The sequence below is a fragment of the Jaculus jaculus genome, chromosome 5 (assembly GCF_020740685.1).
Source record: "Jaculus jaculus isolate mJacJac1 chromosome 5, mJacJac1.mat.Y.cur, whole genome shotgun sequence".
Taxonomy (NCBI): domain Eukaryota; kingdom Metazoa; phylum Chordata; class Mammalia; order Rodentia; family Dipodidae; genus Jaculus; species Jaculus jaculus.
Window position 1 is genome coordinate 32,223,178 of NC_059106.1, and position 18,921 is coordinate 32,242,098.

The 18,921-nt window shown below is 38.4% G+C and overlaps 1 protein-coding gene across 1 annotated transcript in view; it reads left to right on the forward strand.

Moving 5' to 3' along the window:
- Myo3a (myosin IIIA) overlaps positions 1 to 18,921 on the forward strand; it is a 167,371-nt gene that overhangs the window by 74,241 nt on the left and 74,209 nt on the right. The window contains exons 16-18 of the mRNA XM_004659674.3: positions 10,939 to 11,065; positions 13,020 to 13,230; positions 16,816 to 16,960. Of these exons, the coding sequence (XP_004659731.2) occupies positions 10,939 to 11,065; positions 13,020 to 13,230; positions 16,816 to 16,960 (483 nt within the window). The remainder of the gene's footprint in view (positions 1 to 10,938; positions 11,066 to 13,019; positions 13,231 to 16,815; positions 16,961 to 18,921) is intronic.

Below are 18,921 nucleotides of genomic sequence, written 5' to 3' on the forward strand. Positions count from 1 at the left end.
TTTTTTTTTTGCATTGCTAGGAATTAGGCTTAGATTTTGAGCAAGCTGGGAAAGTATTCTGGTCTGAGCTTTACCCGCAGCTTCCCTCCAGTTTTTGAGACAGGATTTGCTAATTTCAGGCTTACTTGAACTCTTTAAACCCACTCTGTAACCCAGGCAGACCTTGAACTTGTGATCTACCTGACTCAGGCTCCTAAGCAGCTGAGATTACAGATCCATGCCACCAGTTTCTGCTTGAATCTTACTAACTCAAAAGACCAAGATCTTATCCCTCCTGGCACTGAGTTTTTCAGTACAGTATAAATCCTAGGTTAGTTTCATCAGAAGTACAAATCGGATCTTTCCTGCTTTCTCTGGCATTTCAACCCTAGCTTGACCCCTCCACCAGTCCTTTCCTGGACAAGGTCACTTCCATTTGCCTCTGGCTTTTTTCTTCCTTCCAAAGTTCAAATTCAAATCTGATGCTAACCCTTTTTACACATCTTCCACTCCCCGCCCTTTTCTAGGCCTGGTCTTCATTCCTCCCACATTTGTACCTGGGGAGAAGAGCTGCTTTAAGTACTCAAATCTTAAAGTGAAGACAGTGTAGTTGGGACGTATCCAGTAAAGGAGAAATATCATCCATCCTTTTCCTGATGCTTTGGTCACAGGGTCAGTATTGCCAGGGATAGATGCTATTTGTACTGTGTTCTGGCTCTGATGATTTAAGGAAAACAGGAGAAGTGAACAAAATGGAAGGATGATGTTCAGCAAAGCAGCTGCTGGTTGTGACTATGGAAGAGGCTTTTTTTGGCATGCCTTCCCCTGCTACTTGTCATCCAAAGAGCAGATCCACTTCCTAACAACCACACCCCCCAACCTGAGCTTTCTGTCCTAGGAGCAAGGAATCATTTTTAATTGGTTTGTTTGCTTCTAAGTTTTGCTCGCCATAGGCAGCATTTCCCTTATACTTGGCTCAATTTTTTGCTTGCATGGTTGAGCAACGTGGGACAACATTGAAATGAGACCAGCTTTGCACTTGGCATCACCCTGGGAATATCATCCGCATGTTTCAGACTAGATGTTCTGAATTCAAACATGCTTAACATTGACAAAGCATCTAAACTGGTGGCTTAGCGTAAAGGAGACTGCAACATCTGCTTCTGGGGTGTTTGTTTGTTTGTTTTTTGTTGTTTGCTTTTTTTGAGGTAGGGTTTCACTCTAGCTCAGGGTTAACCTGGAATTCACTATGTAGTCTCGGGGTGGCCTTGAAATCATGGCGCTCCTCCTATTTCTGCCTCCCAAGTACTGGGATTGAAAGTATACACCACCAAAACCAGCTGCTTCTGGTTTTAAAGCTTCCTTTCTGCTAGCCGTTTTGTGATTTCTCCCCTCACCCTCTGGTTCAAGGTGACCTCTGGGGAGGTGATGTTTCTCCTTACAAACAGACTTTAGGAGGCAGCCTGACTTGGCATGGAGTCTGGAGAATTAAACAGAATGAGTGTTTATCTCCTCTTTATCCCAGCTCTGAATTTTTCTCTTCCTGGCTTTCTTGGATCTATTCTTTGTCATTAAGTGCTTCAGGATGAAGTAGAATCCGTACCCCTGGGCACACAGCGTGCTGCTTTCACAGCTCCCTGCCCCAGTTTCTGTGACTCTCCAGGGTGGTTTGTTTTTCTCTCCCTTCCCCTCTTTCTGTCATTGGTGTTGACAGCACCCACGGTGTCTGTGTCCCTGGAAGTATTTCACGGGTTTACAATTCTCATGTGCACTTGTGACTCAGCACAATCTGAAGTAATGATAGGAAAATCAAAATTAGAAAATCCCTAAAAATAACATGAATTAGAAAACTCCAAAACATTTAGGCTAGATGATTTCTTAAGCCATTTTGCCATTATCACTTCAAAATGAATGGCTTTCAGTGAATGAGCTTGATTATTCAGCTCTTTCTCAGAACATCTTAACCATTCAATTTAGACTATTCAATTTAAACAGGAATTGGGGGGGTGGGAGTTGCACAGAATCATATGTTAATATCTAAAATGAAAATGTACTTTTTCTCCCCTTTAACTGTGTTTACATTTCCTATGATAGTCTAAAAATCGTAGTCTTGCATGTTTGTTTGGATTATCAATTAAGATATTTTTTTAAAAAAATTATTTATTTGAGAGGAAGAAAGCAGAGAGAGTAGGGCCTCTTGCCACTGCAAAGGAACTCCAGATGAATGTGCTACTTTGGGTATCTGGCTTTATATGGATGCTCAGAAATTGAACCCCAAGCAAGCGAGTACCCTCAACCACTGTGCCATCTCCCCAGCCCTGGTTAGGATTTTAGCTGAGATAAAACAGCATCTACGGGCTGGAGAGATGGCTTAGCGGTTAAGCGCTTGCCTGTGAAGCCTAAGGACCCCAGTTCAAGGCTCAGTTCCCCAGGTCCCAAGTTAGCCAGATGCACAAGGGGGCCCATGCGTCTGGAGTTCGTTTGCAGTGGCTGGAAGCCCTGGTGCACCCATTCTCTCTCTCTCCCTCTATCTGTCTTTCTCCCTGTGTCTGTTGCTCTCAAATAAATAAATAATGAACAAAAAAAAATTTTAAAAAAAAACAGCATCTACAAAAAAATATTAAAGTTTTAAAAGATTATACAAAGCATTGTGTTTCCATGAAATAACTATCACAGTAGTGATAGAAACTGGTTATGATAAGGATAAGAGGAATATGCAGGCCCTTTCTACATAGTAATTCAATAATATGAAAATAATAATTTGATACCTTGGCATGACTTTCATTCAAAAACCATAAAACAAGTTACAGTGCTAGAATATCAAGAGCCAGCTCTTGAATGGCAGGACCAAGGAGGCAGCTGATGCTGAAAGCTGGTTTTACAAAATTCTGCACTAGGCTGTCAGTATCCTTTGGTTGAGGTCCTTAGCATTGATGATTTCTGGTTGTGCATCTTTAGATCAGTAACTAAACCTCTCTGGTCTAAGTGACGGTTAAATTCTGAGTCACTTCCAACTCTGTGGTATCTGTGCCCTTATGACTATCACTCAGGACCTTTGGATTTTATTCTACTATTTGCAGATTGCTCGTGTCATTCTGTTGCTATATCTGCAGAATTCAGCCTAAGAATAGAAAACATACAATCTCACATGTGCCAGCAGCTGCAAATGCTATTTTCAGACTTTTGCCTTCTCTCCCGTCAGTTCTTATCTGTCTAGTGGTGTGGGAGCTCCAATAGCATCCAGCTCCTAGCCTACCTCCTTTGTGGTTTGTCCATGGCCATATCAACATCTTTGCTCATCCAGCACTAGACTGGGTGGTACCACATGCCACAAAGGATCACTTTGTCCTGGTCCATGGGGAAGCTCACCTGCTTTGAGATTCAGTCAATGTCCACCTTCTTGCATGAGTTTCCAGGAAATATCAAGTGTGGTTTGAGGCTATAATAAAAGAATGGGACCAAAAGGACCATATACACCAGTCCCAGTGTGCTATGGCTCCCACTCTGAAAACAAGATCAGAGAAATGGGCACCATCTCCAATCAGATGGCTTAGCTAGTTAGTAAAAGTAATTCTTCTGGAAGAAAATGACTTGGTTTTGTAAGGCATTGGCATCCTCATACCTGGCACCAAAAGAAAGATACACTTAGATTAAAAGAAAATTCTGAGGAAGAGAAATTGAAACTGTAAGACAAATTGAAAGATTTACACACTAATTACATATCTCTTTATTCAATGTGTGAATCTAACCATCTGTACAAGAATAGAAATAATTCCATTCTCTCAGTGTGCCTTCTCTCTCTTTCTCTCTGTCTCTCTCTAATAAAAACGTACAAATAAAAAAATTAAAAGACTTGGAGAGATTTCTTAGTGGTTAAGGCACTTTCCTACAAAGCCAAAGGACTGGGTTTGATTCCCCAGGACTCACATAAATCAGGTGCACAAGATGACACCTGTGTCTGGAGATTATTTGCAGTGGCTAGAGACCCTGATATGTCTGTTCTCTCTCTATCTTCCACTTTCTCCCTCTCTCTCAAATAAATAAGTAAAAATAAAAAAAATTAAAAATAAATAACTTTTTAGTCAATTATTCACTTGATTCATAAATATAATTCAAAATTTTCAGGTTGAGTGTGATAGCTCAATGGTTAAAGGCACTTGCTTGCAAACCTGTTGATCCAGGTTCATTCCCCAGGACCTAAGCAATCCCAGATCTACAAAGTGGTACATATGCCTGGAGTTCATTTGCAGTGGCAGGAGGCCCTGGTTCATGCATGCTTCTCTCTCTTTCTCTCTCAAATAAGGAAATAAGAAAATAATGAGTATTTAAAGTAAGCAGAAGTAATTAATTAAATTCTCATAAGCATCTGAATCTAGCTAAAAAATTAGTACATCTTCAGACTGTGGAATCCTACACATGTCCAGCATAAATGCTTGCCAAGAATTTATAAGCACCTTCCCAACTTGTAAATTTACTAGTCCTGCAAATCTAATAATCCAAAGTTTGTAATGTAGTATGTCAAGTCACTTTATACAATTGAATGCAATTCTCAATCAAATTATGTTATGCTTTAGCAATTGAAATCACTAGTATAATATAAAATACTTAAATTCAGGACACAAAAATAATTGTCAAATTACTTGCTACCTCTTAAATAAACAGTCATTACCCCAAACTCATGTATGTTATTTGTACCATTAACAAAGGAAAGCATTGATGCTGTGTTAGCTTGCTAGGGTTGCTGGAACAAAGTACCACAAGCTGAATAAACAGAACTTTATTGTCAACCTTACATAAGCCTACAGACTTGTTATGGAGATGTTGGCAGGGTTGGTTCCCTTAGAGGGCAGTGGGAGAGAATCTGTTCAGTGCTTCTGGGAGTCATTGGCATTCCTTGTGCACCAGGTTTATCCCTGTCTCTTCCATCTTCACACAGTGTTTCCCACATCTGTCTCTTTACATAGTGTTCTTTCAAATGATCGCCAGACACAGAGGAATAGGGATCAGTCCTTGCCAGTATAACCTCCTTTTCATTAACAGCATCTCCAATAGCATTTCCAAATATGATCACCTTCTCAGGTGATCTTAGGACTCAGTCTTAAGACTTCTGCATATGAAATTTGATGCAGTATAATTAAGTCTTGAACAGATACACTGAATGTGACTTACTTCATCTCTAGTCTTGCCTTTTTTTTTATTAGTTTTGTATTCAGTGAATACAGTCAAGTTGGTACCATTGTTAGCCTCCTCCCTGTCCTCCTCCCTCCACAGGGACCCTCCTTGTTGGGGTATACGGGTCGTGCATTGCGGGGTTAGCCATCAGTTATGGGTAGCAGGCAATGTCTCTGTGTATCATGACCCAACGTGTGGCTCTGACATTCTTTCTGCCCCCTCTTCTGCAACTTTCCCTGAGCCAGGTTGGATTCATTTTAGGTCTGCTTCAGTGATCTTAGGCCTTGGGAGCCTCTGTGTCTCTGGATATCTGGTTTGGTAGGACTTTAGTGGTCTCTATCTCCTTCACCCTTGTGCTGGTACCAGGTTCACCAAAAAAACAGCACTCTTGCTTGTTTCCCCAGTTTTTTTCGTTTCAGCTAAGGCCCTTTTGAGGTATGACGGGATGGTTCTCTCCTTAGGATCTGCATCTATCTGAAAAAAGAAGCATATTCTCCATTGGAGAGTAAAGTTATCACCAGATAAATGTGATAACCATTATTTTTTAGAGAGAATTTAATAGGTATAGGCCCTCTTGTAGCCCACGATTGGTAGGAGCTTAATAATGGAGAATGGGCTCATTTTTGGATATGGTTCTGACTTGTTTCCCAGCTCCTACTATGGGTTCCGTTCCACTGAACAGATCAGTTAGCCAAATCCAGAGCAGTTGATTTCCCACCATGGCTGTGCACCACTATTGCACTTGTGTGAGCATCACGTCAGGTTGTTTGCTACTAAGTAGGTTAGACCGTGAGTTGCTTGGACAGATATTGGTCATTTTCCTCCAGTCACTCATGTAGTCTACTTTTTAAAAAAAATATTTTTATTTTATTTATTTATATAAGATAAAGATAAGAGTGAGAGTATGGGCATGCCAGGGCCCCCTGCCACTGCAAACAAACTACAGATGTATGTGCCACTTTGTGCATTTGTATTTACCTGAACACTGGGGAATTGAACCCAGGCCATCAACTTTTGTCAGCAAGTGCTTTTTACTGCTGAGCCATCTCTCTAGTCTTACTTCTATATTTTCCTTGGGTGACTAGCTAAGCCTAAAGTTCAAGACCATTTTTTGGGATGTAGAACTGGTGACTTTATCCAGAACCCTCTTGATCTTGTGTATTTCTGTGATAGGTTTCTCAGCTTCCACATTCCTTACATTTAGGCCAGAAAATCTTTTGTTGTGAGGTTTCTTGTAATGTCTACTTCCAAGGGGTGAGAATGGACAATACCCAAAGAGACCACTGTGTTGATCTATATTTTAGGCAGGCTTTATGTTATTCTCTAAAATCTCTAGAACAAAGTAGCCATTCCTGAGAGACTTTGTTCTGTCCAGGAAAGTGACAGGCCTGTTTTGACCGACTGTTGTAAGAGGGAATTCAGTGACACATAAAATGGTATGCAATTGCTTGTTTTTATATTAATTTTATTGTTGTTGGTTTTGTTGTTCAGAAAGCCTTCTGCTATAAGTAATCTTACAAATTTAGATTCCTGGAGTCAGATTTTGGTGGTTACCCATTAATGATTCTTCAGGCAGTCCAAAATGTCATATAATGTCTCCTAAAGCCACAGATATGACTCAGGTCCCATTCCTCTGACCAGTACATAAAGTCTTACTGTTGCATTCCCTTGTTTTTTCCAGTGTCCTCCATGGCTGCTAATATCTGAGTATCTATTTAACACTATATCTTGTAAAGAGCCACAGAGTGTTGATGTACTAATCTATTTTCATGGTGTCCTGTGAAAACTGCTTGTTCATTCATTACACAAAGCTTTATTCGTTGCCTGCCACATCTTCAGGATCTTCAAGTACATTTGCAGATTTATTTATCAAATATATAACATTGCAGACCTATTAGAGTGGGCAAAATCCTGAGTTAGGGATACAGCTTAGTGGTAGACTACTTGCTTGACATTCTCTGTCTGGGATTGGTCCCCAACACTACAAAACAAAAAATTTCTACAATTCAAACTTAATGAAATAGATATTTATGGTAATTATTCAAATTACAGTATCATTTTAATCACATTTAAATTTTTCCCTCATTAGTTACTGACTCTAAAATAAACTAAACTGAGATAGGGTGTAGCTCAGTAGTAGAGCTCTTACCTAGCATTTAGCCTAGACTTTATTCAATCCTTTCTACTCCCCACCCCCTGCCCCCTCCATACACACAAATAACCAAAACCAAACTCCTGACTGCATCATGTGCTGGTGAGACCGGAAACAGCAGAGACTGTTATGTGTAGCTGCAGAGGGAATGAAAAATGGTATAGCCCCTTTCAAATTCAGTTTGGCAGTTTTATGCACTCCTTGATGTGTGTATAATCTGTATATACACATTTATAGTAGCTTTACTCATAATCACCAAACTTTGGAAACATCTAAGATATCCTTCAGTGGTTGAATGGATTAAAAAAATATACATTCTAAAGAGCCGGGCATGGTGGTGCACGCCTTTAATCCCAGCACTCGGGAGGCAGAGGTAGGAGAATTGCCATGAGTTCGAGGCCACCTTGAGACTCCATAGTGAATTCCAGGTCAGCTTGGGCTAGAGTGAGACCCTACCTCGAAAAATTAAAAAAAAAAAAAATATATATATATATATATATATATATATATACACATATATACATATATACATATATACATACATATATATATATATATATATATATATATATATATATATACATTCTAGATCCAGACTAGATAATTGGATATTATTCAGTACTCATAAGAAACAAATTTCCAAGCCATGAAAAGACATGAAAGTACTATATGACATTCTGAAAAAGGGAAAACAAGTGAGGCAATCAGTTAGTGGTTACCAGGGACTGGAAGGGAGAACCAAATAGGCAGAGCATAGAGGATTGTGGAGCTACTTAAAGTATGCTGTATAGAACTTCAGTAGTGGATATCTGTTGCTACATGTCTGTCAAAACTCAAAGAATATGCAGCACCAAGAGTGAACCCTAATATTAAATATGGATTTTGGGTGTTGATGATATGTTGGGATAGTTTCATTGTAATGTAAATATAATTCTAGTACAGTACATTGGTGGTGGAGCACATTGTGTTTGTATGGGGAAGGGAGGTGTATAGGAACTCTATGTTTTCCACCCAATTTTTCTAGTAAACTAAAGCATTCTAAAAAAGCAAAACTGTGTTAATTAAATATAGTTAATAAAATCATAGAAAGATATAAAAATAATTATGATAGAAATCTAGTTGAATGACCCATCACCATTAGGTTCCATATGCTGCTCAGGTCTTTGAGTGCAGAGATGATTATATTTAATGCTATTCATAATGTCTCACATAGTGTAAAGAGATGATGGCTGGATGGATGGATCCATGGGTAGATGGATTGGTAGATAGTTGCATGAATGGAAGAATGGAGGAATAAGAGCTACAGTGAAACAGGATTAAAGGAGGAGGACTCTTTCTAACCAAGCTATGTATCCTTGGTGTGATGGTTTGAAACAGATATCCCTCACAAACTCATGTTTGGAATGCTTGGTCCCCAGCTGGTGGCAATTTTAGAAGTGGAGCCTTGCTGGAGGAGGTGTGTTTCATGGAGTAGACTTAGAGATGTTATAGATGGCTCCCCCTTACCAGAGTTTGGCTCACTCCTACTGCTGTTTTCCACCAGCTGTGGCAGAGGTATGTCCAGACTCTGCTCCTGCCCTGCCATCATAGAGCTTCCCTCAAGGCTATAAGCCAAAATAAACAACTTTCCTCCCATCAATTGCTTTGGGTCAGGCGCTTTGTCCCAGCAATGCAAATGTAAGAATAACACTTGGGCAGGTTAACTCAGAGCGGAGAAAGAAGTGCCCATCCATGCAGCACCAGTCTGCTCCCTGCATAGCAGGGCAATACAGTGTCCAAGCGCTAAGCAGAGCAGAAACAACTGAAGCCAAAGCAGAATGGGCTGGCATCTGGAACATCTCAACAATGATAAGGAAAGCCTCACTCTTCAGCAAACCAGAACTGAGATGGTCCCTGAAGAATGTCTGGAGCAACAGCAGTTCATCCCCACATACAACAGAAAGTAGTGTAGGTGGAGGTCTAGGGACAGGGAACCAAAAATGTGTTCCAGATTCCAGAGACTACAAGCTTTACTCCTTCCTCAATGGAAAGGAGCTGCGCAATCGGTAAGCTGGGAACCAGGACCCCAGTCCCAACTCATTCAAAGCCCATGGAAAAATTTTAGACTGTTTTAAGCTCTGTTGACTTTCTATCAAAAATAGGGGGAAAATGTTGTTTCAGTTATTATCAAGTACATCAAATGCAACATGACACTGGGCTCTTTGGTGATGATGAGCCCCAGTGATGGTGGGTCTTTGTAACATGAACGATTCAACTTCTCTCTCAATGACAGCCATTGGGCCAGAAGTCAGGCTTCTCCAAGGCCCATCAATTATGTGTTAGGCAATGTGTATAGTTATGTGACAGGATCATTGTGTGTTATCTTCTCAGCCTCCATCTCTGATCCCAATGACAGGGAGTGCTGCCATGGCTTAGAAGGATTATGAAAGCACACTCACAAACAACTGAAGAGAAATTAAATTTCACTGAGTCAACATTCAATTGTCTATGAGTCTCTTAGTGCTATTCAAAACACAACTTTGGAACCCAGGACCTTGACTTTTCTATTTTATAATTACACACACAAAAATTTGGAAGAAAGTATCTTTTCACAACCTGTGAAAGGAGTATTCCCAATGTAGATTATCCATAAGGCATAAAGCTTTCTCAGGGGAAAAACAGTACAGCAGATGCACTGGGGCTGAGGAGATCACTCAGGTGGTAAAGTGCTTACCTCTAAAGCTACGGACCTACATTTGATCTCCAGAACCCATGTGAAAATGACGAGTGTGGTATGCACACCTATAACCAGACTTAAACTACATGTGTCCTTTGACCTGGGTGCTGATATCTGAGTCTTTCCGGATTCCCCTTCATTGCCCTCCCCCCCCCACACACACACAACCTTGCTTCTAAGACAACCTCAGGGAAATATATGTATGGCAAAAACTCTACTGTGATCTTGGTTTCCCATGAGTAAGTTTATCTATAACCTAATGATCATTTCTGTTTACTTTGGGGGGAACTCTCCATTTTATTTCTATTCATGTTAGCATTTATATAATACTTAGTGCTGACAAGGTAATCAGCAATGTGCTTGACTGTAAAGTTAAAATAATGAATGAGGCTGAGCCTACAAGGGTTCCTCTTGGTCTTACATCACATTCTACAGGAGCATCCTTCTCGTTTTTCATGTGTATGTAGATATGGAATGTGTGTGTGTGTGTGTGTGTGTGTGTGTATACAAATATTTGTATGCACGTGGGCTCACGTGTGTTTGTGTATAGACCAGAGCTTGACATCACGTGTCTTCCTCAGTTGCTCTCCATATTATTTAATGAGACAGGATCTCTCACTTGAACCCAGAGCTCACTGATTTAGCTAATCTACTTAGCCCGCTTGCCCAAGGGATCCCCGTCTCTACTTTCCCAGTGCTGGGATTAGAGGTGGGACGCCAGGTCTGCATAGCACTTATGTGGATGTGGGTGCTGGGAATCATACTCATGTTCTCATACTTATGTGGCAAGCTTTTTGTCCAGTGAGCCATCTCTTCAACCCCTTTTCATACTGCAACCTAAAGCTTTTTCTCAGCCATAGTTACCATGTTGCTATCATCTACAGAAAAATGATTTTAATATTTCTGTGGTATATTTCAGCAAATTGGCAGTGTATACAGTGTACTCGCTGCAATCTTGAATGTTGGAAACATTGAATTCTCTTCTGTGGCAACTGAACACCAGATTGACAAGAGCTACATCTGCAATCATGCAGCTCTAGAGAACTGTGAGTTGTATTATCTTCCTCATGGAACTGAACTCTCTCAAGCCTTATGCTGGGCCACATAAGGATAATTTCAAGCAGTTTTACTTATGTGGAATCCTCAAAAGTATGTTCAGACTCAATTTGTGTCAAGTGAAATTATGAAAGTCCACTATGACAACAGATCTTCATGCATGTTAACTAATGACTATAAGAAATGTTTCTGAAGACCAAACTTGGATAGCTATGTTAGGAGTTATGTTTTAATGTGGAATAAAACAATTAATATTGATAAAAATAGAACTAATTATTATAAAAAGAATTAAAATTATCTTCTATCATTTAAAACCTATATCATTAAAAAAAAGTCATAAAGCCTATATGTTTTCTTAGTGCATGAATTCTGTTCATGCATTTACCCTGGGTTAATTAAATTTTCAATCATTTTCCACACAGGGGGCACATATCATGGTTTTGTTTCAAACCAAGTTTTGTTTTTCTTAATAGAAGAGTTTGGAAAATGGTCTCCAATAATTTAAGCTACCCCACTGATACTCTTTAGTGGCATAGGTCTTTCTATTTAGAATATATATCCTGTTCTTTTATTTTTAATATTGGCACACATCCCATAATTCCATATTTGTTGTGAGTATCCTTCAAAGCCTATGGAACCATGATGCAAATTTTCAATTATACATTTTTCCTCAATTATGCTTACTCTAAAAGAGGATGGGTCCAGACTTGTCACTAAGATTTCTACCTTCTATATGCCATGTGACTTTGGAACTAGCATGTAACATAGCAACAGATGTCTCACACTGGCAAAGTAATTGGCATATACCCAAAAGCTTGAAAATATTTGATCTGACTCTCCATGTATAAAATAGTTTACTTGGCACTCAAGATATTAGGCTACCAGAGGTGACAGGAATAACCAGGTAACTTCAACGATAAGGTGCAGTTCTCACCATCAAGTCATAAAATGTTACCTGCAGCGGGCAACATGGAATGCAACAGTGTTAGTTGTATGTGTGGTGGCTTTGTGTTTCTGGGAAATGCACATGAGACAAGCTAACTTAAGGAAAGGAAAGGTAAACATTGACTCACAGTTTACACCTTTCAGTCATAACATCATGGCAAGGAGCACTTGGTGAAGTAAAGTTGTTCATCTCATGGGTGATCAGAGTTGCTTACATCATGGTATACAGAACACAAAAAGAGAGAGAAGGGAGCCAAGGGTACAGGAACCCCTTCAAAGACACACACCCTATGACCTAACTTCCTTTTACTAGATCCCATCTTCAAAAAGCTCCATGGCCTACCCATAACACCACAGGCTGCAGCCAAGTCTTTACTTAGCATATGGACCTTTGGGGGGCATTTAAGAACCAAGCCATAATATTATGTAGATAAGCACATATTTGGTCACAATCAAACCGACGAAAAGGATTTTAGTCATTAAAACTTATTTGTATATATATGCAAGGAACTCATACAGGACACAAAATGTATGAATTGCATAAATATAATTAAAATGAACTAAACCACTTCCCAGAGTAACAACTTGGCGGGGGGAGTGTATTAATTTGCATTGACATCTTGAAAACACTTGCATAATAATCCTATCAAGATAGTACCAATGATCTGTTCTATTCAGTGTGCCTTAAAATATTTAGTGTAACTCAGTGAAATTATGTTTGACATCACTCATAGAACCACACACCTGTGCAGTGCAGCTGGTCCATTTTGTCAACCTGCTGGGTGTGGGTTGTGTTCCATCATGCAGTAGTGATTGTTTAGCCCATGTAGCTAAGAAAAAAACAAGAAGAGACATAGGACTGATATTGAATAGTGGTTTGTTTCTACACTATGAAATCTTATGTCATGTAACATTATGAAAGTGAATGGGGCTTTTCCTTTTTCTGAAAGTGGCCTCATTCTCATGGATTCTTCTAACAATGTCTTTTTTATTTTGTAGCTGCTTCTTTGCTCTGCATTCAAGCAGACGAGCTTCAAGAAGCTCTCACTTCTCATTGTGTGGTCACTAGAGGGGAAACTATTATACGACCCAACACTGTGGAAAAGGCTACTGACGTCAGAGATGCCATGGCTAAAACTTTATATGGACGTCTCTTTAGTTGGATAGTCAATTGTATTAACAATCTATTGAAACATGGCACAACATCAAGGTAATTTTTTTATATAAGCATTCTCCCCAAATGTCAGGTAATATATCCATTTTATTTTTTTTTTATTTTTGTAAGACCTTTGAGGATATCTCTTATGGGTTTAGTGAATTATCACAACTGAATTTCAATAGATATACTTCACTTCCTAGAAGTACCACCTCCTTATTCCACATAAACATAAAACTACTTAATTACTATAACATAAAAACTATAGCAACATAAGTAATTGCAGTAGAGAGTGATTTCAAAATGTGACATTAAACTAATGATTTTTTTATATAGAAGGCACTATGAAGTACATGCCATTTTATACTCATATAAAATAACAATTCAGCAGATTCTTTTTGTTTCACAAGTGTAAATTAAATCTTGAAGGTAACGCAAAACCTTCCCTTCATATTTTGCATACCTAAAAGTCCTCATATAATAATAAAACTAAATAAAGGTATATATTGATGATTAGATAGATTGATAGATGATTAATAGATAGATATGTATGTATATGTATATGTATATGTATATGTATATGTATATGTATATATATGTATATGTAATATCCTAGAGACATTTCTATAAAATTTAGTAATTGCTTTTATAGAATGGCATTATTACTTATTATTTTTATATCTAATACAAATCTTGTTTACTTGATAATTTTCTTGTTTGTGGCATTGATTCACTCTTTTTTTAAAAAAAACTTTTTGTTTATTTTTATTTATTCATATGAGAGTGAAAGAGAGAGAAAGAGGCAGATAGAGAGAGAGAATGGGCACGCCAGGGCTTCCAGCCACTGCAAACGAACTCCAGACGCATGCACTCCTTGTACATCTGGCTAACATGGGTCCTGGGGAATTGAGCCTTGAACCAGGGTCCTTAAGCTTCACAGGCAAGCGCTTAACTGCTAAGCCATTTCTCTAGCCCTGATTCACTCTTTTAATGTATTACAATAAGCTACATACTGATCTTGATATAACTATAGTAATTTTTATTGTTATATTCATTACATATCATTCTATATTATATATGTTATATAGTCATTTTAATACAATTACATGTTGTAAATTGAAGATATTTCCCCTTTACCTTGCTATTTTCCTCTTTCTCCCCATACACTATTTGTTTTTTTCCCTTCAGATGGTTTAATCTTTATTTTCTTGGCATATATGCATACATGATTTTATTTATCTACATAAAGTCTAGGAATCATAAATGAAAAACACAGCATATGATATTTGTTTGTCTGAGACTGGTTTGATTTTCTCAGCATGAATCTTTTTAGTTGCATCCATTTTCCAATAACTTCATGCTTTATGGCTAAATAAAGGCTCACTGTGTACATATACCACATTTTCCTTATCCATTCCTCAGTCTAGTATACCTATGTTGGTTCCACAACTTGTCTTTTGTGAATAGTGCAAGAAAGAAAGAAAGAAAGAAGGAAGGAAGGAAGGAAGGAAGGAAGGAAGGAAGGAAGGAAGGAAGGAAGGAAGGAAAGAAAGAAAAGAAAGAAAGGGAGAAAGAAAGAAAGGAAGGAAGAAAGAAAGGAAGAAAGAAAGAAAGAAAGAAAGAAAGAAAGAAAGAAAGAAAGAAGAAAGAAAGAAAGGGAGAAAGAAAGAAAGGGAGAAAGAAAGAAATAAATCTGGCTTGTGGCAAAACAAAATTAATGCCTACCTTCAATGACTTCTTCACTCATACTCACTTGCTAGGTGCATAAGACCATTTTATACACATTTGTGGTATTCAATTCTTTATTATTTTTCCACTAAAATATCCAATTGTCATCCCCATAGTCTAAACAACTTGAACCCCATAACCGGCTTGCCTCCATGCACAGCCCTGTTAAGCTGAGTCTGAAACTGCAATCTAGTTTACCTGTGATGATGCCATATTAGCATGGTTTGTGTTCATGTGTGGCCAGCTCTACGAGTTCATAAGCATTCATATGAAAATGAAAACATTCAGGAATTTTCTAATACATGTGCATTCCACATAATGTGAGCAAGATATTCAGGACTTTAACTTCACTTTAGTAGCTATTTTCCCCATGTTTAGCACTAGATGTTACCCACTAGAGTGATGTGCCAAAAATCCCAGTACAGCCTGTCTGCTAAATGGTGATTTTCTTTTCCATACACTAATCCAAGCTATCCATGTCTTAGATTTAAAATGATATTGCAGATAGTTTTAAAAACCTAAAACAGGGCTGGAGAGATGGCTTAGTGGTTAAGCGCTTGCCTGTGAAGCCTAAGGACCCCGGTTCGAGGCTCGGTTCCCCAGGTCCCACGTTAGCCAGATGCACAAGGGGGCGCACGCGTCTGGAGTTCGTTTGCAGAGGCTGGAAGCCCTGGCGCGCCCATTCTCTCTCTCTCCCTCTATCTGTCTTTCTCTCTGTGTCTGTCACTCTCAAATAAATAAATAAATAAATTTAAAAAAAAAAAACCTAAAACAAAACCAGTTGCAATCATTTAGTTCAGTTTTGTCAAGACATTGAATTGTGTTGTTTGAAACAAGGTCTCACTATATAGTTCAATCTAGTCTTGAACTGGCAATCCTCCTGCCTCAGCCTCCCAAGTAAGTGCTAGAATTACAGTATTTAATTATTTTTAAATCAATACACATTTTTATTTTTCTCCAGATTAATATTTGTTCTGTATTTAAATATATAACAACAAGTAATCTCAAAGTAAATAGCAACATCTTTTTAGTCATTTTCTTTAAGTTGTTCTCCTATAAAGGAAACTAAATATACTTTCTAAAAGAACTTTTGCTTTCCTAGTATAGTTTTTTTTTTAAGGTTTAGAGATGTTATTAAATTAAGAGAAGCAAGGGGGGAAAAAAGTACAGAGACCCTCTGCCACATGAAAGGCAGGAGTGGGTGAGCCCAGGTAGGAGTAGAAGTCACCTCTCCCCACCCATCTCAGCCCAGTAGGGCTGAAATGAGATAAGGGGTGCTTGCCAGAGCAGGGTCTAGAAGTTCAGGAGAAAGTAAACAACCAAAAAAAGAGCCCTGGTACAGTTTTGACTGACAGTGTTTGCTGGGTTCTGAGCACCTATGCCTCCTGACCTAGCCAGAACTTTGTGCTTCCAACTCATAGCAAGGAAAGCTTCTTAGTTCTATTTATAATATATAAGAGCACAGGGGCGGTGTGTGTGTGTGTGTGTGTGTGTGTGTGTGTGATGCATAGTTTATGCATGTGGATGTGCCCATACTGGGTATTCTTGCCGGAAGTGTTCAGAGGGAAGCATGGGAAGTTCTCCATCACTCTGGGTTATTGTTACTTGAGCCAGAGTCTTTGTCTCTTACTAATCCTAGAACTTACCTCCCTCCCCCATACCCCCACCCCCACAAATACTGCCAATTCCATGGGAGTGATTTCTAAAATACAAGGAAAACACTGTTCTATTTGCATATTCAAATTAACTTCACCTCTATTATCTTTGTTTTCTGTGGAAAGAGGCTTGTTTAATTATTTCAATCACAAATAAGAACTCTGAGATACTCTGCTTTGCATCATCTCCTAAAGGAAAAAAAAAATAACAAATATATATATATATGGCATACATACATATCTTTCATTCTTCCAGTGGCAATGAGGAGCTGAGCATTGGCATTCTTGATATCTTTGGCTTTGAAAATTTCAAAAAGAACTCCTTTGAGCAGCTGTGCATTAACATTGCAAATGAGCAGATTCAATATTATTTTAATCAACATGTGTTCGCATGGGAACAGGTAAGTCAAAGCACGTGCTATAAAGGTTCATGTGTGGGTTGTGTGTAATTGTAGAGATGAGTCAGCACCCAAGCCATGGTGCAAAGCCTTAAACATTCAAAGACAAGGCAAGGGTTTTCTTTCCTCCATCTGCATAGGAAAAATGCAAACAAACAAAAATCTACTGTGACTTTAGTGTCATTTGATATGTGATGTTGGAATCTCTTTACATAGCAAAATTGACCCCTTGCAAAGACATTTCTTTGAAATTTTAAATAAACAAATGTGTCTAACATTATCTTTTTCTGTAGAATGCATCGCTGAGATTCTGTTTGAAATTTAAATATTCAATCTACAGTGCATTAAACTTCAGAACTCTAGTAGCTAGGCAACAGAGCTCAAGATAATGGGTTTGAGGTAAATGCCTTGAAACAGTAATTTTGTCAGTGTACAATGGGTAATGTATGATTCAGCTTTAAAACTATTCCTCCTAGAGAAAGCAGAGGCCTAACTGAATTGTGCTTGGCAAACTGTCATATTAAGACGGCAGGAGTTATTTTATCAAGTCTAAGAGTCATATCTAAAGTCGTTCAGTATGTTATTTGCCTCCTGAAAATTATTTTATTTTGCTTTATGTTTACTGATTAGACATGTTTTCATTTAAATTTGATACAAATTAAAGGTTCATGGGCTTTTTATTTAAATTATTTTGGTTTATTCAAAATTTAATTTTTATTTCAAAATTGCATTTTGAAAACAGTGCTCACAAGAGAAAATATGCAGATAGTGATACTTTATAGTAAAAAAAAAAAAAGACATAAAATGAAGATGTGGTCTGTGTTTAGTTCTCTCTCATCTATGTCAGGATCTGGTTCAATCGAATGTCCACTGCCTCTTTCTCCCTGTCCAGCTTCCTTCTCCCTCTTCCCTCTTCCTCACCATTTGTGTCATTCAGGAGCCTAGATATATAATCAAATTCCTTTAAAATCTTAAGAGCAAACAGAAAAAAGTGACAAAGCCCTCCTCCACAGTGTGTATCACTAGGGCCGTAACCCTCCTTCTACTCCCCTCATAGCCGAGCTCTGTGGAAGCATGTTCCACATTGCTTGCGTCACAGTGATTTCCTCCCTGTCTGGGAATACTGAATATACAACAAACATCCAAATCCAACCTCCCTCAGTACACTGGAACGGCCCCATATTGCTACTGGCCACTTGTACAGTTTTGACTTTCTTACCAGGCCACAAATTCCTCTAAGTCCAAGATCAGGACCATCTTTTAATTCTTTTAGTATTTTCAGAGGCTGATATATAACAAGCATTCAATAAACATTAACTAACATAATGTTTCTTGCTTTAATGACTCCCAATACAGAATCCACTCAAAGTTTGTTTTTGTTTGGTTTTTTTTTATACCAAAAAAAGAGTTATTATGATAACCAATTGTAATGGAACCAGTACAACCTCCTGTATATCCCATCTGATGTTACTGACATGCACTGGTAACTAACTTACTGCTATTCCCTTTGGGATGAAAGTTAGAATCTTATTTTATTAGAACTAACTTCCAGCCAATGTGCAAATATATCAGCAATTATTGCTATTCACATGTTACACTTACATGTGATTCCAATTGGTAGAGTTTCATTTCACACATGACCCTAATGTTTTTCTTTTTTCATTAGATTTGCTACAAAAAAAAAACTATTCTGTAAAGTCTTTAAATTATCCTTAAAAGGCTTTCAAAATCTTCTCCCACAAAGATAATTTGAATTTAATTAGAACCTAGAATTATCCAAAGCACTGTGAGAAATTAAGGCCATTTCAAAATCCTTTTGGGTACCTTCCCCTGATTCATAATCTTCAAGACCAGACACTGGTGCCTGAGTGAGGTCAAGTTGGTGAAGGTAACATCTGGCAGAGGCAGGACTAGTTAATGACTCCATTTCACCATAATGTTCAATAAGGACACTCCAGAAAAGC